Genomic DNA, 27,505 nt, shown 5'->3' with positions numbered 1-27,505 from the left:
GACAAGCACAGGTGCAGGATTCATCAGGATGAACTGAGTGTTACAAATGATGGCAACATACTCAATGAACTGAGATTATGCATATCACCTGAGAAGAAAGTGCAACTGAGTTCAATGGATTCCCGCCCCCCCTCCTGAAGGTCGCAACTTAAATCACTACTAATTGAAGCTTTTGCATATTCCTGTGTCCCAGTACTAAGGGAAGAGTTACATTTCCAAAACACATGCATTCAGAGCTCTTTTTCCTCTGACTGCCAGTTCTGCTGAATCATTAATAGGATCTCAATTTGTTGTAGCCTTTAGCTCTCCGTTTTGTTGCCCTTTCTCAGTTTCACTAACCTTGGAATACAATTAGTAAGGCAAAACCATACGAATACCGGTCCATACACTACAAACTGGGACAGAGGATTTTGTTGTTGTTGTTAAGCATAAAACATACACAATACGGGACAACTGTTGACAGGCGGAATTGGAAAAATGTTCCAGGCGCAAAAACCAGTAGGGAGAAAGCATGGAAGAGACTGTGAGAAGAGTGGAGAATTGGGTGGATAGGAGATGCCATTGAGAGGTGAAAGCAGCCCATTTGAAGTCTGGATTTGGATGATATTTTAAAATAAAATAACAAAGCGCTGGGCTTTCCCTCCAGGAAAGGGAATTTCAAAAGTTGCTGACATTCTCAGAACCGAAAGGGGCTCAACAGACAGTGCAGGTTTGCTGCTGGCTTCTTTGCTATTTGCACCTGTCTCTTGCTATCTACTACCGGTATCTCATTTAGACACAAAATCCTGATAGCATCTGCTAGCATACCCACAAAGAACAGCAATGTTTTTCTCATAATGACAGGAAGCCAGCACACATCCATGGATAGGTGATGCCAACAGATGAAAAAATGAGAGAGGGAGAGGGAGGAGGAGAGGGAGAGAGATCGAGTATCTTTTAATGGTGGGTGCATTCAGCTTTATAGTTTGGTTTTGCAGTTGTTGTTTTTCTAGCCTTCCTAGCAATTACGAAACAGGAAGCCGTTGCAATACAGTCCTGAAGCTCGAAGGCACTGAAAGCACATTTAAGTCATCTGCATGTTTCCAGAAAATCAGCAGTTTTGAAGTTAGATTTTAGGTGAGAAGGTCTTGGTGTGGTTGCAGAACAAGCCTGACTCTGTGCTTTCCCTCTACATTTTGCGGGGTAAGTGTACTTGCTTTACTTGATCGGCTGTTACTCTGCTGTCAAAATGCATTTTCTGACCCTTCGGAGCTCAATGTACAGGGCAGTTTACAGGGTCTTCAGATAAATCCTGCATTACTTGCTTTGAGCGAATACAGCCTAGGGACATGTTGAGCATGAGAATGTACTGTATCTCTTTTAGTAGTCTGGGTGTACACTGCACCACAATAAATCCACACTCTGCTGTCAGAACAATGTGTTCTGATTTGGTACACTCGTGTATGTATTTTCTTTGTGAATTTTGTTCTGCAAAGTGATCTGCTAGGCAATGTTTTGAGTGCACAGGTCAAGAAGGGAAATGTGACGGAGGGGAAAAGGGCAAGGAGACTGGGCACACACTGGCAGCAGAGGCAGGGGACAGAGAAACATTGTGGGAACTGGGGAGGGTCCCCAAGTCTCATGGTCACTGGAAGTTGAGACCAACAGCCACACAAGCCTTCATTAGAGAGTGCTCTGGTCATGATTTCCTTTAAGGTTTCCTTTTTAAAAATTGAGAGCCAAGATGGTTGAAATTCCATGCTTGTGTTGTAAACTCATTGCCAGAATACACAGATCTGTTAACAGTCAAAGAGATCCTATCAGGCATTTAATTTTCCGGAGCAATGCTGTAGCTGCTGCTAAACTCCGTCAATATCACTCACCCAGGACCAATGCCTAATAATATGATTTATACAGTGCCTTACACAGACACATTGGCAAAAACAGATAGGTCCCTGCACCTGTCCACCCCATGAGTTTGCTATGTAAAAGAAATATAACAACGAGAGCTGTTAAAAAGTGTGATGTAATTGGACTCTGAACAGAGTGCTCTAGCATGCCATAATGTCTACTTTTCTATCACTTACTATCAAAAGTATGATCTGTGACTGAACACAGATGAAGTCTTGTCTTTGATAATGCTCCCAGAACTGCAGAACACCATAAAGGTAAAATGAGGAAGATACTCATGGCACCAATGCCAGAAATACAGTAATAGTAATAATAGCAGCAGCAGTAGTAGTGATGATGATGATGGTATATTGTATTCAATGTAGCACTAAAGCTTATGCACATGGGTCTCTCCTTGGGGAATGGGACTTCTTCCCTCTTCTCCCTGCTTGCAACCCTCTTAAAACTATTCTAGGACTTCCTCCAACCCTCTGGAACAGATCTGGGGTGATTCAGGAGATGCATGGAGGGAGGGGGGAAGAGACTAATTGTGTGCCAGTAACTATTTCATTGAATACCACCCAATGATGCCACGCTTAAAAAGATCCCAAAGGCAGGGCCATGTGCTTCCAGATGTTGTTGGACTCATGGTCAACAGTCAAAGGATGATAGAATCTTGATGGGTGCCTCCTTAGGGACCTATACCCCTCAGGATCTTGCATGCAATACAGGAATATACAGATATGCATGGCAATTAATATACAACAGTGCATCACAGAATGAACCCTGTGATGTGTAAGATTCTGCTTTCCCTTTAAGATACGCTTCTAAGACAACTGGGAACAGGAAATGCTATCTGAAAGCACATGGGCAGTTTCAAGAAAAGGCTAGATCACTGGGTGGGAATTTCCCACACCATTTCCCCAACTCTGCCCCACTGCCCCAATCTATGAGTTTTAGTTCCTGAATTTCAGCTTCTCCCCCAGAAAAGTTAAGAGCTTTGATACTTTTACTGATTACCATATTTTCACCCCAGTTTCCAAGCAGTTCTCATCTCAAAAATCACGACGCATAAATTAAAAAAGGAAAAGAGATAGGCACTGTCACCAAGCTTACAAATGCAAACAAGGGAAGGGAAGGGAAGTGGAGAGGAAAGCTGGAGGAGAAAAATCAGTTCTTTAAGTCTAGGGCAGTGGTTCCCATTTAGCTAATTACTGAGGACCCCTATTTTTCAAAATCCAAGCCATGGAACCCCTACTTGAAAATTTTGATAACTCTATGGTAGTTACATTAGAATTGTTATCACTGTGTGATTTCAAAACTGATTTTGGCCAATATATTGAAAAACCGCACAGCGCTAAAACAGGCCATAAATTTTGTGGTATTACCATGCAAAAATGACAAAAAATAGTGTGGGGGGGGAGGCAAGAGATACAGCCACAAACCCCCTGAGTGCATTCTGCAGTCCCTCGGCTGTCCCCAGACCCCTAACTGGGAACCACTGCTCTAGGGTAAGAGCTATAAGCAGGAACTGCAATCCAGTTGGTCCCAAGCTGGATCTTCCCTTGCTGATGTTCTTTTTTTCTGAACAGTAGCTGCGGACACCTGCTCCCTTGGCTGATGGATGGGACTAGAGGGTCCTTCCCCTTGCTTCTGCAGCCTCACAGCAACAGGTTGTTAGATCTGAGCATTCTTTCAGACTGAAAGTGGGGAAGTGAGCCCCCTGCCGTGGCTCCTATTCTAGGCGATAAGACAGGGCCAGGTTGGCCTCCTCTTGCCTTGATGCTGTTATTCCTAGGAGACATCTCCCTGGTCCCTTGGCCACTGAAAGGGACACCTGCAGTTCTTGGGATTTTCTGGCTACCGTTTTTTGGCATTCTACCCTATGCAGAAACAGGACCCACTTATAGGTATTGTCAGTTTTCTGAGTGTGACACTAACTAAACTGCAGAGTGCCGCAGGAGAAAGGCAATAAAAGTGCTCCAAGCCTGCTGCACTATACATTGCAACAGGTTTTAAGTCACTCTCAGGGCTGACTCACATACCTGCTTATTCCATGATTTCTCAACAGACAACTGCTTCCACTGAAAGAGGTAGTTTTAGACCACATGTTAACTCCTTTGACGTTTTACACATACAAGAACTCCGTTAATGTTGCAGTCGTCAAGTTAAATTGCACGTATGATCTCATCCTGTTTTAGCTTCTCTGAGAGAACCTGGGAAGCAGTACAGTTCTCTTGGAATTACACAGAAGCCTGAGAATCCTGTTTTAAATGATGTAGGTTTCAAATATTGGTGTAACAAAAGACAGGGACAAAGGAAGCTGTAAGGAAAAGCCTGTGAGAAGGAAGGGGTTGCATGTCAATAATTTGCCTGATATTGGGGAAACATTCATTCCTAAACACTATTGTGGAGGTCAGCTACACATGTAACACCCAATTTGATTTTAGAGACAGCCCAGATGCTCTTATGAAAATCCTGAGAAGTGCATTTTTTTAAAAAAAAAAGTCTATCCCTAATGTTTGTAAAGAGAAGGGTCAATACATAATTGTGGGTATTTTCTATGTGGTCTGGTGCCAATACACTGTCCAGACTTGAATTAGACCACAGGCATTTAAGCATTTAAGGTTAGAACTTTCTGTATTTGTCATACTACCCTACAGGAAACCCCACTACAGTTCTCATTCTGTTATTTAGGATACAGCAGGTGGTTCGGGGCAACAGCACCCACGAAACAGGAACAATATTTATTTAACCTTTATTTAGTGAAATAAATAAATAAATAAAAGTGAGAAGCATCCATTCTTGCTGTGTGCCATGCCCAATCATATATGGTATATATGTTGCAGAGCATCTGGGGTGGGGTCAAGCAAACAATGGTTAAGGAAGGGTATTGGGTTTACACATGACACCAAGCCACTGTTAAAACAAACCAAGGTTCATAAACCAACAACAAACTATGTATTCAGATCATGGTTTGCTGGCAAGAAACAAACCAAAGAGTTATGCTGCTGGGCCATGTACACATGCAACACTGAGCAATGATTTAATAAATCACAGTGTCATAAACCACGGTTTAGCATTAGTTTGCATACAGGAATAGTGGTTCATGCTTGGATTGGATTATTTCCCCTCCTCCTCACTGTGAATTCCCTAACAGATTTTTCCTATCCATTAAGCCTTTTTTCAAGCATTAATGTAGTTAACTGAGACAGGTTGGAGTAATGTAACCATAACTATAAAGAAGGCTTTAAAGAATTATTTTTTAAGGGCAATACTGTAAAGTCTATAGGTTATTTACTCCACTACTGAAGACTAATCTTTGGAATAGGCAGTGAAAACCATTGCTATGCCAACATAAACAAGGATGTTGCAAAAGAATGTTCAGGAAACAAAGAGACTTTTCAACAATTCATGGTTTTTGTGTAGTTGTGCTGTTTCATGTTTCTCCTTCCTGGAAGGAAAGAGGACTGGGGAGTTACTGTTTTTTTTCTAATTTTTGTTTTCATTTATAAATAAAGCGGCTGAAACACTGTGAGTAGCAGACTCACAGAACATGAACCTAAATTATTTACTTCTTCAAAACATCTATACCCCAATCTTTAGCCAGCAAAGCTCTCAGAGTGGCTTACAAACCAATAAAAATAGCATAGCCCCTGCCCCCACTCAAAATCTAAAACCTAAGAAGACATGAAACAAAAGGGGGAAAGGGACAGGAAGAGGAAAACAAACTCACTCAGACAACGTTTTAGTACCTCTCCTACTTATTCTGTAAGAAATAATATAATCCCTACGTATATTCTGGAATAAGAAGGTTAATCAACCATAGAAATGCAGCTGTTGTTCTATTATGCAATGTAGAAAGGCTGCCCTCCTTCTATTCTTTGGAATAGGCTTGTCCTTGGTGAATAGTTGGGCTGCACTGTGTGTAAAGCCACTCTAACATATCTGCCTAAAAAGTGGGAAGGGATGTAACTGGTCTGCCCAGTCTGAGGGAGTTGAAAGAAGTGGGGTTGTCATTGGTTTTGTGTGTGTGTGTGTGTGTGTGTGTGTGTGTGTGTGTGTGTGTGTGTGTGTGTTATATTTCATGTGCTAAAAGCTGAGGTTCTTTTGCAGGGGGTCGGGGTAGGTTCCATCTAACCTTGGGGAAGAAAAGATGCAGCAGACACCTTCACTCCCTAGTGCTCTCACCCATCTTCCTTACTCAGTTTCCACTCTCCTGTGAAGAAAAGCAGCAGTACAGAGCAGCTCTGGAGCCTAATGGTATCAACTGGGCCCCCATGAGCCTTCCTGCTCCAACAGGAATAGTTGTATAAAACAACAGTTTCTAGCTAGTCTCTAGAAGGTCAGCGGTTCACCCTGTAAGGTCAACAACCTCTAGCTGCATTACAGCCAATTTCAGGAAGGTTAGGTCATCACCTGTTTCTGGAATCCTCAGTATCAGGCTGTGATAGAGTGATGTTCCATGAATTTGTCCAGATCCCTTTTAAAGCCATCTAAATGGGTGGCTATCACCACATCCTGAGGGTGTCAGGATAGATAGACCATGCTGTGCGAGAGGGGCAAATTGACTGGCCTTAAATAATGCAACTTCCTATGTGGCAGAAAACCTGCCATACTGTATATACTTACAGTCCACCATTCACCAAATGGCTCCAGGATGAGTGATAAAAAATATAACCACTGAAACAACTATAAAATAAAAACCAGAACGCTAACCGAAAACAAAAAGCAGAAGCACAGAACAACAACGCAGAAAGGAAAGTGCCCGCTCAGCCCAAGACCTAGGTAAGAAGTGTTTCCTTGATCAATTATTCAAAATCATGCAAAGATGGTGCAAGATGCATCTCAGAGGGGAGCTCATTCCACAAATTGGGGGCCAACAGAAAGATGGCTGTCCCACATGCCCCCTTACCACAGAGGGAGGCCCACAAGCAGACTCAGATATTTGCTAATGCAGCTAGGGGATTTTCCTGCTTTTTGAGAGGCAAAAGGCACAATATTATCTAGTTCAGTTCTACAGATGTTGCTGCTATATTGTTTTATTATTAATTAAATCTGTTGGTTGTTTTGTGTTGCCCAGGGCAACCCATAGTGACTTACAATCAGCCAACCAACCAACCAACTGTTGCAGTTATGGCTCAAATCTCTTCTCTTTAATTGTGCTGCCCTAAAAGTTAATGTCTTGTGTGGCAGGGCCATAAATACAGAATACAATCTATGCAGGCCAGCAACTCTTCAAAGACAGAACAACACATTTAGAACGTAGAACTGTCCAGTTCCAGTCATGATGAAAAAATCTCTTTAAAATTAGTGGGGAGGAAAAATGAATAACGTCTCATCACAAATTCCAGTACCCATCAAAAGCAATGCATTTTAAGACTCAAGAGATGGTATCCAACTCATTCGTTCCATTAGAACAAGGATTTCCTGTTGCCCTCCCCAAATCTACTCCAGAGGGTTGGGGAAAACCCTAGAACAGATTTAAGGAGTGCACAGAGGGAGGGAGGAAAGCGCTGTAGAAGCAAGAAAGCCTTCCAAGTAGCACTACTTTGGATACAACCCAAATATTTTTCTGAAGTGTTTACAGGTGGGCATAACAGGGATGTACAGCAAGGAGACAAAAGAAAGTAAATACTTATATATTAATAAGCTCACATATTAAGAGCAGGATTTTTTAAAAAAACAACAACAACACATTGCACTTAAAAGGTTGAGAAGGCTTAGGAAAAGCTGGACAGAACGTGACAGTTTTCTGTTTTATTGCCTCAAGCATTTTGACATATGGCATGTCTGCTTGGGCTAAGCCCACAACAGAGAACTTTTTTTGTGTACCATCAGGAACGTACACATTTTATTGCACTTATATGGCAATTTAAGCTTCATTTTTTTAAAAAAAAAACACCTGGACTGCAAACAGTCCCGGGTCGTCACCACCTAGAACATCGCCACCTTCTTTGACGGCACTTCTTGGAATTCCTATGCCTCTACAAGCAGCTGTATTTGTTTTTAAAGGGGAGGGAGGTATAACTCTGTTCCACAGATAGTCTGTCACTATGGGTGGAATTGTCTTAAAAATATTTGCTGGATGCTGCTCTGCCAGCTATATAATTGTCACACCAGCATTTTGCCAGCCTGCTGACCCCCAGACTTTTTGGCCTACAACTCCAATCAGTCTCGTGTGCTGCATGGAGTTGATGGAAGCTGTAGTCTAAAACATCCGGAGGGCAACAGGATGGCGAAGGCTGGACTATGCAATAAAATGGCTGGTGATGGTTGATGGTGATTTAACTGGTTTATTGTAGTGAAAGCTTCTGTAGGCAAGAGCCTAAACCACCTTGTAAAGTATCTTTGGAACTCATGAAAGTGTTGATAAATAACTACTTTAGAATGTTAGTTGTCTTTCGCTTTTGTGGAAATAATTCTGCAGTCTCCTTTTTAAAAAATTAATCGAAATTTCAGTGTTACACATGCACAATAGCACTTCTAAAATAACTGAGTATTCCTGAAAGGCCCAATCTCACTGTGAATGAAGCACTCTTCAAAAAAAGCACAATGATCAAGTGTTTAATGAAGCAGGAATGGTAGGGGATTAAATCCAACCCTTGCTGCCCCCCAGACAGTTTATAGGAGCAATTTCGGATTTTAGAACAGCGCTCAGTGCATTGCCCTAACGGCTGAACTGGGGGGCATGGGCACCCCTCTCCCACCTAATTGCATAGGTGCTTTTCTAGGCAGCCAGGAATATGCACATAGAAATCCATTTCCGTATGTGCATGGCTCCTCCTGATTGCATCCAAATGTCTACCATTATTAATTATTATTATTATTATTAGAACAGCTTTAGTTAAAACTGAGAATTAGAACAAAGCTACAGAATTCTACACAGAGACCATTTAAAATTTCTTTTTCCCCACTCCATGCACCCCACAGCTCTCAATTCATTATTTAAACTTCCAAACCAAGCACTTAAATGAAACACAAAAGCCTTCACACATTAAGATGACGAAAGAAGTGAAATTATTTAGATTGGGAGGAAGGCACAAAGCCAGATTCCTCAGCCTGATTCATTATTTCTTCACTCTTCCCTGGTAGGCAAAAAATCCTTACACTCCTCTCACATGCCTGTCATCAAGTGGAAAGTTTCAGCAACCGGAGAGTTAAAGAAAAGAAAAGAAAAGAAAAGCACAAGATTTCTTCACATTGTTCACTGTACTCTGCTAGCAGCCTAGAGGTTAAAGCCATACCAATACTATTTATAATCAACAGCAATGCTTTATCTACAGATCTCATTTACAAAGACTGGTTTCACTGCCTTAAAAGGCTGTCTGTACAACAACAACAAAATCCAGAAAAACACAAGCTATTTTTAATTATGTCATCCAGAATATTGCTCCTGAATAAAAAAAATGGGACTTAAGTGGTTAAGGAAAACTAATCCTAAAATGCAAACATTTCACATTAATTATTAACTACTTTCACGTGATAGAAGGTCTCCGCATGAGAAAGGGAAGGACATAAGAGTCTGAATCTGCCTGAAGGGCAATGGATCCTGAGAATTTTCTCTCTCATTTCTCAAATTTGGCTCCAAACAGTCTGCCTTTTCCAGCAGAGGGTGAGTTTATTATTTCTAAACTTTATGGTGTTTTTTTTAAAAAAAAATTAATTACAACCGGCTTCAAAATCACGGGTCACTTACAGTGCAATCCAATATCTGCTGACTCTTGAACTTAACAGGACTTACTTCTGAGTAGACATATATAGAATTGTACTGGGGGGGGGGAGAGATTCACACCTGTCTATTACCCATTTCTGCCATTTTCTTGAATAAATGTGCCAATCTGTTTCTTAGTAGGCACTGAATTAAATCCAAACAACTAAAACTGGAGAACGGGCTCTTTTGGTTCACTTAAAAATCGAAATCCTTGTGAGTTAGCCAATTTCCACCCCTACTATAAACAATCCCATGTCAGTCACCTCCTCTAACTCCTGAGATTAGCATTTTTGGAACACAATTTTAAACAGTTAATCCTTGTTTGCGAATAAACATGTTGAGCAAGGCAAAACAGAATAACTATACAGCGTTACATATATAGCGTTACAGCTGCTGGTTTCTAGTTGGCAGTAGTATTTCACCGCAGTTCCTGATTTTAAAAAGAGAAAATATTTCATCTGAAAAACAAAAGAAGGGGACAATAAAAGTGGCCATCACTTGTACTGGTTGAGTGTGTTTGGGTTCTGTTGAATTCCGAGAGCTCATCCACTGCTCCAATTCTTAAATATCTTTTAGGGAAGGAGAAGTTGGTGGTCTGTTTTGCTTACACTGGAGGAAGTAGCAATCGAGTCATATGCCCCAGGGTTAGGTCATTCAGACCACCACATTACTGTTGCTTTTAACTCCCCCCACCCAACAACTCCCAGCCTGAATCCGGCAGCAAGTCTTCCTCTGTGGTGTGCGGCTCTCTCAAGGATGTGGTTTAATTTGTGGAGGAAACTGATGTGTGGAAGATATTGTCTTGGGACAGACAGCTAGACCTGATGCCCTTCTGGTCTATCCAAGCTTTATGATTTATGTTTTGTGGACAAGGCAGTTTATGAAACAAAATTAAAAAATTCCTTCCAGTAGCACCTTAGAGACCAACTAAGTTTGTCATTGGTATCAGCTTTCGTGTGCATGCACACTTCCTCAGATACCTAGCGGTTTATCTTATACATGAGGCTATGGCTACGCTATGTGTTCTACAAAATATGCAAAGCCAGGATTTTTTAGCACTGGACATTAAAAAGTTGCTCACCCTGAGCTATTCCAGAATCATGGCACAGTGTTAGTGCCACTTCACAGGTAGCAAACAGTATGAAACCTTCAGAACATGCCTTTTACTGTGCACACGGATGCTGGGAACTTGTCATAAGCCATGGTTTCTCAATGCACCTAACATGGCCTCAGATGAAATGATGAAGTATGGTTTGGCAACTTAGGACCACATCTGTGGGCCTGTGATATGGGGTGGAAAATTTCCGGGGGGGGGGGGATTCGTGCTTTATTTTTTTGTGGAAAAATAATCAGTTTTGTATGTTCACTAGTAACAATGAATAGGTACCTAACTGCAAATCAAATAGGAGGGAGGGAAGTGTGGCAGTTTCAAAGTTGTAATTAATGTTTTTCAAGTGATTATTTCTAGCAAGTATGTGAGTCTGCGCATCAACCACAATTCTTTGGGTTACAAATTTTGTGTCAACAGTTTTCAATACCTTTACAGTGGTACCTCGGTTTAAGTACACAATTGGTTCCGGAAGTCTGTACTTAACCTGAAGCGTACTTAACCTGAAGCGAACCTTCCCATTGAAAGTAATGGAAAGTGGATTAATCCGTTCCAGACGGGTCCGTGGAGTACTTAAACTGAAAGTACTCAAACCGAAGCGTACTTAAACCGAAGTATGACTGTACTTTTTCTTGTTAAATGCAAACAACACAAGGGTGTACATGCTGCTGTCTTTAAAAGTTTACAAGTATTCCAATAAAATTTCTACATATCATGGAACCTTGGTTTATGAACACCTCGGTTTATGAATTTTCGGTTTACGAACGCCGCAGACCCATCTGGAATGGATTAATTCACTTTCCATTACTTTCAATGGGAAAGTTCGCTTCAGTTTATGAACAGACTTCTGGAACCAATTACACCCATGCTTCGGGTTAAGTACGCTTCAGGTTGAGTACTCCGTGGACCCGTCTGGAACGGATTAATCCACTTTCCATTACTTTCAATGGGAAAGTTCACTTCAGTTTATGAATGCGTCAGTTTAAATACTCCGCGGACCGTCTGGAACAGATTAATCCACTTTCCATTACTTTCAATGGGAAAGTTTGCTTCAGTTTATGAATGCTTCAGTTTATGAACAGACTTCCAGAACCAATTGTGTTCATAAACCGAGGTACCACTGTACTAGAACATTTGAACCACATTAAGTGCTCCCAAACTATGATTTGCAAACACAAACACAATATTTTTTTTATTGCAAACTGTGATTTGGAGGCACTATCAAGAATTTGACATAGCCAAAGATGGTTTTAAAAAAACACAAACTATTGAAAGGGGAGCCTGTGTGAGAGACTGTGCACGAAACCATGGTTTGGCATTATGTCTGAACTGAGCCACTGTGTACATGCTGTGAACTATATGCAACAAAAGGCAAGTGACAGTCACACAATGTATTTAGGAAAAATGCAATGTGAGAACTAATCCCGAGACTCATAATGCATACTTTAAGAAGTGGAAAAGGAAATCTGGATATGGTGAAGATCTACCATTGACAGAGCTACGCATTGTATGAGTCTCACAACAGCTTCCATCTAGCACAGTAGTGTTTACTTTGAATGATAGTAGCTCTTCAAAAACAGTTGAGGTTGTTATCTGAAACCCTAAAGTGAAGGTGCTGATGAATGAACCAGTGACCGATGGCATACAATGCGCAGGTTTGAATACTGAGCTTTGGCCCCCTCCTCATTAAACATTAATACACGCATCACCATTACAAAATAACTTTTCTCAAGCTTGCAGCAGTTAATAAGAAAGGAATGGCTGTACTTTACTCAGGGTCTGTAAAGGTTTACTTCCAAGTACGGTACCTCTGTCTGCTCCAATTCCACCAGCAGCTCTGTTGTGCCTTTGCAGTACAAACTGAACACAGGCATCGTTCTATTATCCTATGAGATTTGCCCCACGAATCCCTCTAAATATCTAATAAGGAAATGGAAGTCTCAAAATATGCTTCAATTGTATACTCAAATGTTATTTTTTTAAAAAGGAAAACACTCTTTGATAGTAGTGAAGTTTCTACAACATGATAATCAGGGATTGAAAAACAGAATAAAGATGGTGGATATTGCAAAACTCTAGGTCAGGGGTGTCCAACAGGTTGATCACAATCTACCGGTCGATCGCGGGGTGTCTCTGGTCGATCCTGGATGTTCTCAGGACCCCTATGGCCCCCCCCAAAGAAAAGCTCAACTATTTTGGCTCATCCTCCCCCCCAAAAAGCTCAACAACTTTGATGGGTAGATCACTGCCAGTTTTTTTATACTGGGAGTAGATCGCAGTCTCTTGGAAGTTGGACGTGCCTGCTCTAGGCGAAATATGATAGATAATTCCTCCACCACCTTACATCTATTGTTGTCTCTAATTTTCAAGGGGTACATATGATTTCAGGGATACCTTTAATTTTGTTTGCATTTTTTCATTAAGTTTCTAGAAGATAAATAACTAGCCAGAACCATCCTGTTTCTGTTGCCCCTCCTCTTTGGATCCAGCACAGGAGTCACCCTCTTTATCAATTTGGTTTAAAATTCTGTGTTATCTGTGTTAAGAGCATTACTGCAAAAACAAGAGCGTCCTTTGCATACATAAAGATTGTATGCAACTAAGTTATACTCAGAGTATTTGTGCAATAATTTCAGAGGGTCTAGTCTGAATAGCACTTGTGTTGGATAGAAGCCTAACACATTTATTATGACATTAGCCTGCATGGCCTTCTGTCTGTGGTGGCCCATGAAAGCTACGTTGTAATAAATTTGGTAGTCTTTAAGGTGCACTGGAATCGCTTTTAAAGAACAACTAAATGGCATTATTAATTGCCTTTATATCCCCCCTAAAGAGGGACCCAGGTGGCGCTGTGGTTAAACCACTGAGCCTAGGGCCTGCTGATCAGAAGGTCGGCAGTTCGAATCCCTGTGACGGGGTGAGCTCCCGTTGCTCGGTCCCAGCTCCTGCCAACCTAGCAGTTCGAAAGCACGTCAAAATGCAAGTAGATAAATAGGAACCGCTACAGCGGGAAGGTAAACGGCGTTTCCATGTGCTGCTCTGGTTTGCCAGAAGCAGCTTTGTCATGCTGGCCACATGACCTGGAAGCTATACGCCGGCTCCCTCGGCCAATAATGCGAGATGAGCGCGCAACCCCAGAGTCGGTCACGACTGGACCTAATGGTCAGGGGTCCCTTTACCTTTATCCCCCCTAAAGAGTCTAAACAACCAAAATATCTAAAAACAATTCCAATACTAGGAAAGGTCTCTACTAAAAAGACTTGTTGAAAGAGGTGGGTCTTCAGTAGGTACTGAAAAGATAACAGTGCGGGCACCTAATATTTAACCGGAGGGAATTCCAAAGGGTTGGTACCACCATACTAAATGCCTGATTCCTATATTGTGTGGAGACCACCTGATAAGATGGTACCTGCAGGAAGCCTTCACCTACAATGATCAATGACTGGATATATAATGGGTGAGAGACAATCAGGTATAAGCCACTCAAAGAGGAACATAAAATGAGGGAGGACCTTATGAGCAGGACCAGGAAACCTACATTTAAAGTCACACCATGGCAGGGTACAATGCAGCCTCAGAAAAATTTCTAGTGCAAATGCACATCAACCCAAATGTACTAAAGCAGGCATGTCAAACTTGCGGCCCTCCAGATGTTTTGGACTACAATTCCCATCTTCCCCAACCACTGGTCCTGCTAGCTAGGGATCATGGGAGTTGTAGGCCAAAACATCTGGAGGGCCGCATGTTTGACATGCCTGTACTAAAGCATCAGTGCTCCTAGCGCTGTTTCCTCTTTTGCTTCATTCTGAATTGCTGACGACCTATTATTAGGACAATGATGTTTTCCTAGCATCTCTACTCAAAAGAACAAAACCTTTACTTTGAAATATCTGCAGAACAGAGACACCGGCAGGTGGAGAAGGGTCTTCAGCAATCTGTTTTTGATGCTGTTGCTCAGGCATTAATACTTTGTGTTCGAAACAGTGGCATGGCAAGCAGGGAAGAACATCCCTATTTCCATCTGTGAAATGCTGCAGCGTGATGTCCTGGTGACAGTTCCTGTCAAACGTGTCTGGAGTCGCATTTTGTGTGTCCTGCCACAGTCTGACCTTGAATACAGCCGACGCTGGCTCTCCTCCTAGCCTCTTATAGCAGGGAAATGTCAGTTACAAATGCAAGTGGCTTCAGTCTGTCTAGGTAGGCAGGGTGGATCTTAAGGATGCATATTTGCTTTTCAGTGATGTTTGCATGTGCAGAGGCTTTTAAAACCTTTAGTGAACTGTACCCCCAATGCTCTGCTCACGCACTTCCCGGTGGCAGTGTTGTTACAACATCAGCCGTAGGTCTGCCTAATCCAGAGCGGTTTTCTACTCCCTTTTTTTTAATCGCTCACCCACCGTAGCGCAGCCTTTCTGGCTCTGTGACACAGCCAGCACTTCCCTACTGTAACACCCCTTAAACACACTCTAACCCTCACAACAGGGTACATAATGTCCATTATGCTAATCTATTCTTGGCTCTGTTAGTCACTTGGCAGCAGACTGCAATCTCAGAGCAAGCGTGATTCTGTTTTGCTGAGAAAACTTTGCGCCCACCTTTCAAAGACTCCCTCCTCCTCCCCCTTCTTCCCCCTCCTTCCTCACATCATCCAAAACCTGATGCGAGAACTGAACCTTTGCAGATTCAGTGGACGCATGAGGCTTGCATTAAGAATACGCCGGATTGCTTCCATGTGTATGTTTACACAGTAAGCCAATCCCCTATGAGTCTCTAAGCAAACGCTATTCTGCTGGGACTACTATTCCTGATGTTTTCCTTAGGCCTGCAGAGACAGCACCGCAGAAGAGCAGTGTGACTAAGAGAGAGACAGGAGTAAGCAGCAAAATGGATGCATCTTCCATCTAGCACTACACAGAAAGGATTTCATCAGCACAATGAACTGGGGAAAAGGACACTCTTCTGACTTGAAGACCAGGATAGGCTGGTAAGGAAAATGAGCTGCATTTCTTCTGCGAGTGCCTCTCAGAATGTGTTTTGTTTTTGTTTAAACATTGGAGTCAGAATATGTATGCAGGTTGAATAAGTATAACTGATTAAAACTAAAGCTTAGATATTAGGGGGGGGGAACCAGCTAAAGAAAATAATAATAATCTAAATATATTTCTGTGAAGGCTGTTGATCAGATAGGAGGAATTCAAATTATCATCAGTGCTGGACAAAACAGCAACTACGTGATATTTTTTATTCCACATTTTGGCATTATTTCTACTGAATAAAGTGTACAAACCTGGAAAACCATGGTGAAATCCATACTGCCTGACCACCTATTTAGGGTCACAAAGCATTTCAACAGACTGCTCCTTCTGCTAAATATTTTTTCCCCTCTAGTACTGCATATATCCAGCATCTACCGTAAGAGTTCAAGGACAGAGACTTGACTTCTGAGCTGCAAGAAAACATACCACTGTGCTGAGAAGCGTAGGATGTTACAACGAAGTCAAGTTTGTGTAAGACCACGTTCAGAAAGGTAAACATGTGAAATAGTAAACAATGTTGCTAGGGTTAGAGCAAGGCAAAACAATGTGGCTAGGGTTAGAATGTTTTACCTAGGAGAACACTGAAGTGTGTTAAACACTGATTTTCATTTTATAAACTGCATTCAAAAGCATGCTTAGTGCTAATAAAAAGTAAATAATAAAAATGCTTTACAGTGGTACCTCTACTTACGAATAACTCTACTTACAAATGTTTCTACTTACGAATGGAGCTCCGTCCGCCATCTTGGATGCGGTTTAGATAGGATTTTTTCTACTTACGAATTTTTTCTCCCAATGCATTCCTATGGGATTCAACTTACAATTTTTTTCTACTTACAAATGTGTGTTTGGAACGCATTGAATTTGTAAGTAGAGGTACCACTGTAATTTGAATTTTGTTACAACAGTGGCAACAGTGTGGCCTTTTCTGCAGTGACAAATTGCTGTCAAAGTGGTTATGTATTGGTTGTATTACTAGAACAGAAGATCCCTACTCTTCTTGGAGAAAAACCCATTTCAGTAAAGGGATGGTGAATCATATACTGTATAGGAAACAAAATTTATATATATCAAGCACATCCAACTTCCAAAAGACTGCGATTTACTCCCAACATTAAAAAACAAACAAACTGGCAGTGATCTACCCACTCTCATTGCCAAGAGTTTTTGAGCTTTGGGGGGGGGGCTAACCAAAGTTGTTGAGCTTTTGGGGGGGTTAATTAGTCTCGCGATCGACTAGGAACACCCCTGCGATCAAAGGGTTGGACATGCCTGATATATATGATGGCATGCATGCTAAAAAAAAATTATAAATTGCTGCCAGGATGCAGACAATTGTGCATCTAGACCCACTGAAACAACAGGACTTTGCATTGTGTCTCTCAAGCCAGCAACTGTGCTCTCCCTCCTCAAAATACTGAACGGTAAACCCAGGGAAGTTGCAAAAGCAATTGCACAGAGGGCCGGGGGGGGGGAGGGTGTGGATAAAAAAAAAACCCAACAAATTAAAAAATTAAAAGAGCTAGATGCAACTAAATAGCTCTTTGGATCCTGGTTTTAAAAGATTAGACATTGCATTTTTTTTCTCAGACTTAAACCCTGTCTCCACCCTTCCAGGAACAGGGTGCATTCAGCCTAAAGAAACTGTAGAATTGCTGAGCTGATGTCAATAGAATGGATTTGGTAAAAGCCACACCTGCCACCATCATGTCTGGTTTTACCAGGAACAAAAACTGAAAATTGCTTCAAAAAAATAAGAAAATCTACAGCCAACTGTAGAAGCTTAAGCCACAATTAAGCCTGTCTTTCAGAACACACGTCATTTAGGAAACAAAATTTTCACCACAAGTTCAACCCCGGTTGCCTCTAACGGAATGAACACGTCATCAGGGTGCAGGTAACGAAACACTAATTTTTCTTTCTTCCCCATTCAGGTACAACTGAACACTGTTTCACTGAACAATGGTCAGAACAAAACAGCTGGAGTGCAAAAGATGAACCTACTTGAGACAGCAAAATCAGGCTTTTTTATATGCATCGTGGGTTGCATTATCATCTTTGCTTTTGTCTACATAAGGAATACAATCCCCAAGGAAGGCGATGAGCAAAAATTCCTCCCAGAATTAGCAGAGTGTGGCGATTACCCCGATGAGCTTTGCTCGGCCCTCTTTGATGGGAAAGATGCTGCTCCTCAAATTGGCCACTTGTGCCAGCAGGTTATCCGCAGGCAAGAAATGTCTACCTGTATACAGACGCCTTGCAACTGCTCGGCACTTCAGAAGAGACTCCACTTCATTACAAGTCCTCTGTCAGAAGAAGAAGGCAACTTCTCCTTGGCGTACATCATCACCATTCACAAGGAGCTGGACATGTTTATAAAATTACTCAGAGCCATTTATGTGCCTCAGAATGTTTACTGTATACACATTGACAAAAAATCATCAAAGGATTACAAGTCGGCTGTGCAAACCCTGGTTAACTGTTTTGAAAATATTTTTATCGCTTCGAGGACAGAGAATGTTGTCTACGCAGGATTTTCCAGATTACAAGCCGATATCAACTGTATGAAGGACTTGATTCATTCAAAAAATCAATGGAATTATGTTATTAATCTTTGTGGCCAGGATTATCCCATCAAAACTAACAAGGAACTTATGCAGTACATCAAAAGCAAATGGAATGGTAAAAATATGACCCCAGGAATTGTTCAACCGCCTCATATGAAACACCGGACACATGTGAGTTACAAAGAATATGTGCATTCAGAAAAATCTTATGTGTATCCAACGAAGAATGTGAAAAGTGAACCTCCCCATAATTTGACTATTTATTTTGGGGGTGCTTACTATATACTCACAAGAGAATTCGTAGAGTTTATACTGACTGACACACGTGCAAAAGATTTGCTTGAATGGTCAAGGGATACCTATAGTCCGGATGAGCACTACTGGGTCACCCTCAACCGCCTACCAGGTAAGCAGCTATTTATACTGAACACTGCTTCCAAGTCTTGAATATTCAAGTCCAGGAGCCAGTGAATTCAGTTTCCCTAAGCTATTTCCCCATCATTTGACCCTTTCAGCACTCAGTAAATATTAAACCAACAGTTTTCAACACTGAAATGTGATGTCAACTTGCCAGGTATGAAATGAGAAAAATCCTGATTTTTAAGGGGCTTTTCCTGACTCCACACAACCCATTGGTTGTTGTTCTTGTTTGTTTTTAAATAAATTATAGGCAGGAAAAGCAGATTTTTTTCAATCCTTAGGTTTTATCTGAATGTATATTTTAAAAATCGAAATCAAGCCTCTTCTACCTTTAAATAGAAAATAACACTGTAAAACCACTCGGTATTGATATAGGGTCTACCAATTCCACAAACTGTTACGATACTAGGTGTTCTAGGCAATGCTTATAACAGGAATAAGGAGGAACTAGATCCAGACGCTAGGCCAAGTGTGATATGTGGGTGCGGCTGCTGACAGCACAATGGTGGCAGGCAACCAATATTTTGCCCATGTGGTTTGAAACAAATTCTGTGTCCAAAGGGTTATCAAATGAGTGTTGAAGCTTGCAAAGCACCACACCCAGCACTATGCAAGTACACTGGTTGTCAGCTGACTGGTGGTGCCCATAAACCCTCTGTCAATCTAGTTGCATTCTTTACCTGCTACACATCTGGTGTCACATAGGCCAACAGGTGTAGAACGTATGGGCATGGCCTTTGAAAAAACTGCTCACAGGCTAAATGGGGAGGCCCAAACCTTGGTTATGTTGGACATCCCCTTTCTAGGTTGGTAGAATTGTCCCATATGAGGGTCTGTAGTCGTAGATTTAGAAGTATGAGCATGAGACTGGAGACTGGAGTTGAAGGTCTCACTCATGCAAGGTCTCTCAACAGCATCTCCTATCTGCCTGCCAGGGATATCAGAGTCAGTAGAATTCATTCTAGTAGTATCTAAAGCCTTCTAAGCTCTCTCTCCTTCTTTTCCTTAGAGAGCTCCTGGCAGGCCGCTCCTTGCAAGCAATGGGGAATTATAAAGGGTGTTATGCCAGTTTCCCTACATCAGACACGATCACATCTTTCTGGAACGTGTGGTGCTCTAATGGAGAACAATTGGCACCCCTGAACCATGCAAGTTCATATTGGGCAGAATTTTTCAGAGGCATCTCCAGATGTTGGAACTTGCATCACTGAATTTTGACATAGCGATGAAGGATTCCTGCACTACCACCACCTTTCAGAACAAAATGCAATGCTTTTCTAAATAGAGCTATGGTTGCTGAATATTTAGTGTATCTCATGGGATGAGGAAATATTGGAACTGCAAATAGAAGAGGAACCCCCCAGCCCAGAAAAGCTCGGGATTGCTAGCCACCTTTGGGAGTAACAATACTGCGAGGTGGCCTATGAATTCAAACAAAATAACGGCTAATGTTGCTTTCAATTTGGTTGTTAGATGCTCCAGGTGCAACACCAGATGCACAGTGGGAAGGAAACATACGTGCTATCAAGTGGAGAGATCAAGAAGGGAAAAACCACAACGGCTGCAAAGGTAAATATAATAAACTGCACACAGCACACATCCCCTGGGACAGCCATCTGCCAAACACAAAGAATGCACAACTTCCATGCATTTGGATGGGAACTGAGCAGTAAAACATGCAAGTTAGGTAACAGTCTCCCCACTGAGGAAATGGAGGCTGTACAGCAACAGAGCTAAGAAAACTGCAGCTGGTGAAGGGATGAGTTGCTTCTACTAGATAATTGTAACTCCTTTCCTATAATTGATTTCCAATATGTACCTCAATATTCATTCACAAAGCACTTTTTTAAAAGCAACGTGCACTGACATATGTAGGAACAGATATAACGGGCTGAGAATCCAGTAGCAATTTTACAGCAATGTGTTTATTTATATCCCCCAGCTTTCAGTGATGGCGCTCAGGGCAGCATACATGATCATCACCCCCTCAGTTTATCATCACAATTCAGGGATTTTAACCTGGGTCCCTTTCCTAATCTGACAAACCTACATTAATACATTACCAACCTTATTTAGCTTGCACCTAAGAAACACATGGTTTGTGAATAAGAAAAGGGGTTCATTTATTCCTTAATGATCTGCATTAATTTTAAAACATATCTGGATGCATTTATGATGGATACTGCACCTCTAAGAAGTCCCATCTTTTGTTAATCATGTTCAGAGAGATAGAATTTGTGCAGGATCAAAAGTAAATGTTGTAAAAAAAAAAAATAGGAATCCTAGGGTTTAGTGGGACCTTGCTTAAACAACACCTCTAATGTAAAATGTCCACCATATATTTCCCTTTCTGTGTTGCATGCAATCTGGGGTTGTCATTTGCTATTTCGCTTTTGCAGGCCATTATGTCAGAGACATTTGTGTGTATGGTCTTGGGGACTTAAAGTGGATCCGCGAATCTCCCTACTTGTTCGCCAACAAATTTGAGCCGGCAACCTATCCACTTGTGATGGAATGCATGGAGAGGCATTATAGGCGTAAGGTACTCCAGCAGGCTGAAGTCCCACTGGAAGCACACTGGTATTTGCAAGAACATACATTTCAACGTGAAGCAGAAAAGCTGAAATAATCGTTGCAAATATTTAGAGAACAAAGCAGAACAAAAGAAGAAGTGCTTTTTTAAATTAAAAAAAGTGTACATTCCAAAGCACATATCAGTTATGGAATCTGTGCAATACAGTAGCATGTTCTACATCTGAGGGCGTAAAAAAGAAAGAAACATTTTAACAGAAAGAAGAGACAACGTGTTCTGAATCCAGTGTCTTTACCAATACTGATTTTTCCAGACTACTATCACCACCCCGAAATATGGAAGCAATGTTAATCAACACTGGGTTCAATTAAAGATTCCTTTGATTAAAATCAAGGAACAAAATTTTAAATGTTTCAGCAGTATTTTATTACAAGCACCACCACCAGTGGTAGCTTCTGGAAGGCACAGCAGGGACCTCCACAGCAGCAGAGGCTCTCCCTGACAAATCTGCACGCCCTCCAGCAGTGCTGCTCAAGGGGTTAGGATTGTCCTGAATTTGCCCCCACTCATCAAAAAATCAAGTTGTACATTAACTAGAGAAGCAACCAGTGTATATACAGTCTACAATCATCCTGCGACTAAGTGAAGAATCCGTGGTAAAAAGCTGAAATTCAGTGCACCATATGCCTTGATTCAGATGGAAGGAAGAATTAAGCCCGTTTACGGAAAAGAAAGCGGCAGTGAAGGAACAGATGGCACTGAACAAAGACATTGCATTATTTCAATTGAATGCCAGACATTATATATGTTTTGAACTGAAAGTTTACAAGAAGGCTTACAGGGAAAAGGTAATCTTATAAACTATTAAATTAATTATTGCCTAAGATTTTGAAACCAAATTTAATTATAACTGTGTGATGTGTGATGGCTGCAAGTTTTCTAATGTCAGGTTAAAAAAAACAACCCCATACTAAATGCATGAATCTGTGTGCTTGTGGTTTTCAGGACAGAGATATGTATCTGAATGCTTGTTGTTGTTGTTTTAATTTAAGATGAACATGTTAGAACAGGGGCGGTCCACAGAAGGCCCAAAGGTCATATACAATTCACAAAACCATTTTTTCCCCCTGTTAATAAGTGTATGTGAAAAAGTGACCTATTGTTTCACTTGTAAGAGAAAGGGAGATTATTTTTGAAGCACTGAAAAACAGTTTATTTCCACACTTTAATGTTTTACCTCTCTGAATTTTATATAATAAAACGCTCTAGCAATGCAGGTGGTGCATGTTCTCCATAACTTACTACTCACAAGCCACTGAGTAAAGCATTACCAGCTATGAACGACTCTCATCAAGTCACAATATATTGTTGCAAAGGTTGTGCACCATCCCCAGAATCTGCCGAGCAGCAAGAGTCTAGGGGGTACTAGCTGGTTACCCAGGGTCATGTTTCCATTGGGAATCAACACGTAGCAGAGACTGTCATGTCCTTAATAAATAATGGTTTATTAACGCATATTTACACCTGGGTCTGCTTTGGAGAGAGATCAGAGCATTACATCTCAAGAAGGAACTGCTCCTCACAGCAGTGCCGCATCTGGTTCCAAGACATCTCTATGCCTCTGTGGCAGCCTGCCAAAGCACCCACATTGAGTTCTCCCTATTTCCTCCTCCTTGTTCCCCCGAGCACCTCTTGCCAAGCAATTCCTCCCCTTCTGCCTGTTATGCCAAACCTAGTTTGAAAAGGTGACATTTTCCCTGTAACCCACACCCTTGCTCAACGTAACCTTGAAAACCTCTGGATTTCTCTGTGAAGAGCCATCAACACCTTTTGTCATGCTCATGGCCTCTATTCTGTGAACCACCCTGAGATCGTTTGACGGAGGGCGGTTTATAAATTTAATAGATAAATATAAATAAATAAATATTCAAGGTGAGGCGCTGGCCTGGAAAGGAAGCTCAGCCTGTATGTTTTCCACTGGCCCAGCATCTTCCCTTCAATTTTCCAAATAATATCTACATTCTACCATTTTACTAATTTCTAAAATTCACTAACTCTAGATCTGTAACAATATATTTCTAACCACCACCACCCGGCTTTCCCCACTTCCCCAAGAATACAGGTGGTGGTCCACTGTTTAAGCATGCTCAACTCTGTGCTGGATAAATTGATAAACCCTCTGCCACCTGCAATCTCAAGTATTACAAGTCTATTCTACCATCTCATTCCGCTGAAGCTAAATGACTGCTAGTTTTATTGTCCTTATATTTTAAGCAGAAGATGAAGTTTGGAAACGAGCCTAAAAAGACATTATTTAACAAAGAAGGCTCTGAAAAAGATTGCTCAAATATTTTAACCCATTGCAGCTATAAGTGTTTCACAAAATCTTGCTTATAAGAGAAAAAAACCCATAATGAGGCCTGCTTTCACAGAGACAGCCTTCATTTTAGGTGTGAACCAAGTCTTTTTGTCAATGGAAGCAAACACTTGTCCCTTTTAGATCTACCTCCCTATCCACCTCAGCCCTAATTCAGACTTGCAAGGTGAACGTGCAAATTATTTACTGTATTGGGAACTGCTGAAAGCTGAACTGCAAATCAAGGTGGCCTTTTTATACACTGTGTGGGATGAGAGAAAGCAATCTGGATATGACTCAGAAGCCAGATAATTTCTACTAACGCTGCACATGATCACTGCCGTAATGATGGGCAAAAAGGAATACACGCCAGGCAAACATTTTGCTTTCAGCCACTTAACTGAGTGCTCATAAACAGGATCTAGAAAAATAAAAAGCAGCCACAGGAAGGATGCGCCTCACCCAACATCTCTATGCATTCATAAAAGACTGACTTTGGGAATAGAGCTCTTTGTTTGCAGGACTCCACTGCTAGACCTAGTTTGCAGTGAAAACCCCTGTTCCCTGAAAGCTACAGGGCAAAGCTAACAGAGCCCAATTCCTACCTCTGCTCAACAAGATGGTAAGGTTGTTTGGTGAGGTGGCAGCAGCACGCAACACAACGTTTTCCTTAGGCATGCTCCCTTTCCCCTCACCATCCCAGAAACAATTGCTACATTCACCATAGGGATCCAAGTCAACGGCCTAGATTAGCTGTTACAGTAATTACAACAGAGCATACACCATATATTCAGCAGCCAAAATAGCATAAAAGGGAAAGTGTCTTATTTTCTACCTCCACAAGGAAACCAGAGACCGAGGAATCCCATTGCAGTGAATTCCGAGGTTTCTTAGAAGCATGCCATCATTTTGCGCTTTGACAAATGCTCCTTTCCAGTTGAACACGGAAGGCTTTAGGAGTTATGAATGCCTTCAGCTACGTATACAATAGCGATGCTTGTTCCTCTTTTATAGGTAGAGAATCTAAGCCACAGAAAAGCAGACCGTAGGAGCATACTGTTCTACTGGGTTTCTTTCATGGCTTCAAAAAGGTCTCACTGTTACCAGCCAGCTAGTGGGAGTTACACCAAGTCTACTGTACAGCAGCCAGATGAAGGCCCCCCCACCACAGTGAAAAAGTAGCCAGGCCTCCTCCTGCTTTGACCTGCAGCTTAACCAGAAAGTCATCAGAACAAGCCATTAAACATTTTCCCACAACCACGAGAATTTTCTTTGGCAGTGGAGTTTATTTTAAATAACCTCTAACCTCAGGACCAGTCATCTGCTCCACTATTTATTTGGGAAACTAACCCCCATGTCCCTTGCTCTCAAGTATTTTTTTTAACGATAACATTTAAAAAAACCACACACACATCAGCATATGAATCTCATATGCTTCGTATCTTGTAGAGAATCACTGACATAGCACACTTACTTCAAGGTGGGGGGTGGAATTGATATTTTGACTAGATTTAAGCTATGGAAACTGGCCGACTGCAGGTGGGGATTTTTCTCACATGCATCAGTAATGTGAAATTAGCTTTTTAAACAAACCACTGTAATCTTCAGTTATGTTTCTCTTTTCCACAGGGTTTTCAAGCAAGGGACCATAATGCTGGCTTTCTTGTGGGAGCCAGCACTGCATCATAGAATTGTAGAGTTGAAAGGGACCCCAAGAGTCATCTAGCCCAACCCCCTGCAATGCAGGAATCTCAACATGACAGATGACCACACAACCTGCTTAAAAAGCTCCAAGGAAGGAGAGTCCAACACCTCTTGTGGGAGTCTGTTCCACTGTCAAACAGCTCCACAACGCTAAGTTTTAGAATCAAGGTCTAGAACAGAGAAAAATCAAAGGAAAGCCACTGAAACACTAGTTAGGACACTAGCAAAGTGTCCATCAGTGTGATGGGCTGTATTTATTTTCTGGATTTAGTGACTGGATGTGCTGTAATGGTATTCTGGGGCAGGATCCCAGCTTTTCATGATTCCACCCCCTTATAAAAATGAATGCCTCTTCTGTACGAAAGAACAAAGGAGTTGCAACTGAGAAGTAGTGAGTGAAATAACCAAGTAGTGAGTGGAGAGAGGTTACAGGCATAGGTGGAAAATTTAGTGGGACCTGTCCAATGTCGGGGGAAAGGGAGCACATTTTACCTTTATGTTTTCCCCAACGGTAGCCCCCAAAACTTTATCAGTGGGAGCCATTAACTTATGTGGAAGTAGGCAACAGAGTGCTATGAAGGATCCCCCTACCAAGAGCTTTTTAATGGTGGAAACCTAAGTATGGATGCATCCCTTCCAAAGGAACTAAGCACCAGAAACCAGTTGCACATCAGTGAACCAGATATTGTACTGTACATACATATGATATTCAACACCATTGGCAAGAATGTGGTGAGCAATAGCCCAGCAATTCCAATTACCTTTTGCCACTTTTTGCTGGTGCTATAAGGGACTGTGAAATCCAGTTACAGAATAAAATAAGAAATGCAGCAAGGAATAAACATCTTCACCTTCCAATTACTGAGTCTTTTGAGCATATTGCCTTCATGAAGGCAACTGAGACAGCTAAAGAAACATAACATGAACGCAAAGATTCTCACCACAGCCACAAGAAACAGCAGCACTCACAACCGTTTCCAAGGAGCTATTATGGCCCTCTTGTTAAAATTCAAGAACTCTGCAAATTGTTATCAAAATCAAGAGAAACAAATGTGGATCCCAGTGGCACGCAAGTGTAGGAATCAAAACCTCCCATTCACAAAAGTTTGATTTGAGAACTGATTTAAAAAATCAGAACAGACTACTGTACATTTACCTTGGGCCAATTGCTCTGTTAAGAAGAGAATATACTTGAACAAAACATTGAACTTAATTACTTCCAAGTAGACATGTATTGGATAGCACTGCTAGTGTTGTGAATTTTTTTTTAAGAAAAAATCTTTAATGAGATTTAAAATAGTTGATGTCATAAACGTGTGATCAGCTTTACTGTATGCACCTTATCAATTCAAGATGGACTACTATTCAGAATGCAAGCAACTTATCATATCCATTGCTGTTTACTAGGGTTGTGCTGTTCACTTAATTACCCTAGCTGCCTGTTACAGCAATATGATTATGTGAAAGGAAACAGCATGATGCACAGCAACCAACAAATTAATTCCATTTATAACAAAAGACTCTGTACAATTTCTTTTTAAAGTCATAGCACATATGTAATAGCTGAAATGAGAAAATATTTATTGTCTGAATGTCTTGTATTTGTTTTGTTTTTTACCTAGGCATTTAGTTAAATGTGACATTTTAATTTTTGCTGTTGTTTTGCTGCTTGTCTACTTTGTGACAGAATTGCTAACTTGTTTATTAGACTTTTTTATATGATTTTGAATTTTTTGTGTATTATTTTTATTATTCTGTTCCCTACTCTGGGATTCAAAACATTCAATGAAGAGCAAGCTATAAATACTGTAAATAAATAATAAAGAGACAGAAACCTGTGCAAAAGTGTGCATTATGATAAGATGAAATGAATCTTCTTTTCAAAACAAAATGCTCAAGATTACATTCAAACTTCTGCATAAGTCTCTGTGATTTCATATCATTAGATGTAACTGCAACTAAGTAATTAATCACATTTATTTCTATTCCACCTTTTTCACCAAGGAGCTCAAGGTGGCGAACATGGTTGTCCCACCCTTCATTTGATCCCCATACCACCACTCTGGGTGTAGGTTAGGCTGAAAGGCAGTGACTGGCTCAAGGCTAACCAGTGGTCTCCCAGGTTCAACAATCTAACCACTACATCAGCAACAATAAATCTAAAGATGTTCATAGGTGAACTCTGCTCTGCAGAAGCC

General features: G+C 41.3%; 2 protein-coding genes across 6 annotated transcripts in view; one reads left to right on the top strand and one right to left on the bottom strand.

Annotated features, from left to right (window-relative positions):
• RTF2 (replication termination factor 2) overlaps window positions 1-27,505 on the bottom strand; it is a 58,740-nt gene that overhangs the window by 10,115 nt on the left and 21,120 nt on the right. The window lies entirely within an intron of this gene.
• LOC118089558 (beta-1,3-galactosyl-O-glycosyl-glycoprotein beta-1,6-N-acetylglucosaminyltransferase 7-like) lies at window positions 809-26,569 on the top strand. 5 transcript variants are annotated; one of them, XR_004693127.2, is made up of 7 exons: window positions 5,962-9,484; window positions 15,512-15,675; window positions 16,080-16,218; window positions 17,662-18,700; window positions 20,188-20,283; window positions 21,114-22,095; window positions 25,233-26,569. XR_004693127.2 is itself a non-coding variant. In XM_035124361.2 (6 exons), the coding sequence occupies exons 4-6, from the start codon at window positions 17,722-17,724 to the stop codon at window positions 21,341-21,343; spliced, it is 1,305 nt and encodes a 434-aa protein (XP_034980252.1). In that variant the 5' UTR covers window positions 809-1,182; window positions 15,512-15,675; window positions 16,080-16,218; window positions 17,662-17,721; the 3' UTR covers window positions 21,344-26,569. The 5 variants fall into 5 exon arrangements, 3 of the variants coding, with proteins under 3 accessions (XP_034980252.1, XP_034980254.1, XP_034980251.1); XM_035124361.2 differs by lacking the exon at window positions 5,962-9,484 and adding an exon at window positions 809-1,182 and having other exon boundaries at window positions 21,114-26,569; XR_004693128.2 differs by lacking the exon at window positions 25,233-26,569 and having other exon boundaries at window positions 5,959-9,484; window positions 19,724-20,283; window positions 21,114-21,165.

This window comes from Zootoca vivipara, chromosome 7, assembly GCF_963506605.1.
Source record: "Zootoca vivipara chromosome 7, rZooViv1.1, whole genome shotgun sequence".
NCBI classification, from domain to species: Eukaryota; Metazoa; Chordata; class Lepidosauria; order Squamata; family Lacertidae; genus Zootoca; species Zootoca vivipara.
Note: the sequence above shows the minus strand (reverse complement) of the source record. Positions and strands in the feature narration are given on the sequence as shown.

What these genes read in the sequence shown, in the direction of transcription:
- LOC118089558 (XM_035124361.2), top strand. Translation starts at nt 17,722, where the DNA reads ATGAACCTACTTGAGACAGCAAAATCAGGCTTTTTTATATGCATCGTG. An exon ending in CACCCTCAACCGCCTACCAG is followed by an intron (nt 18,701 to 20,187) that starts GTAAGCAGCTAT and finishes TTTGGTTGTTAG; the next exon opens with ATGCTCCAGGTGCAACACCA. An exon ending in AAACCACAACGGCTGCAAAG is followed by an intron (nt 20,284 to 21,113) that starts GTAAATATAATA and finishes TCGCTTTTGCAG; the next exon opens with GCCATTATGTCAGAGACATT.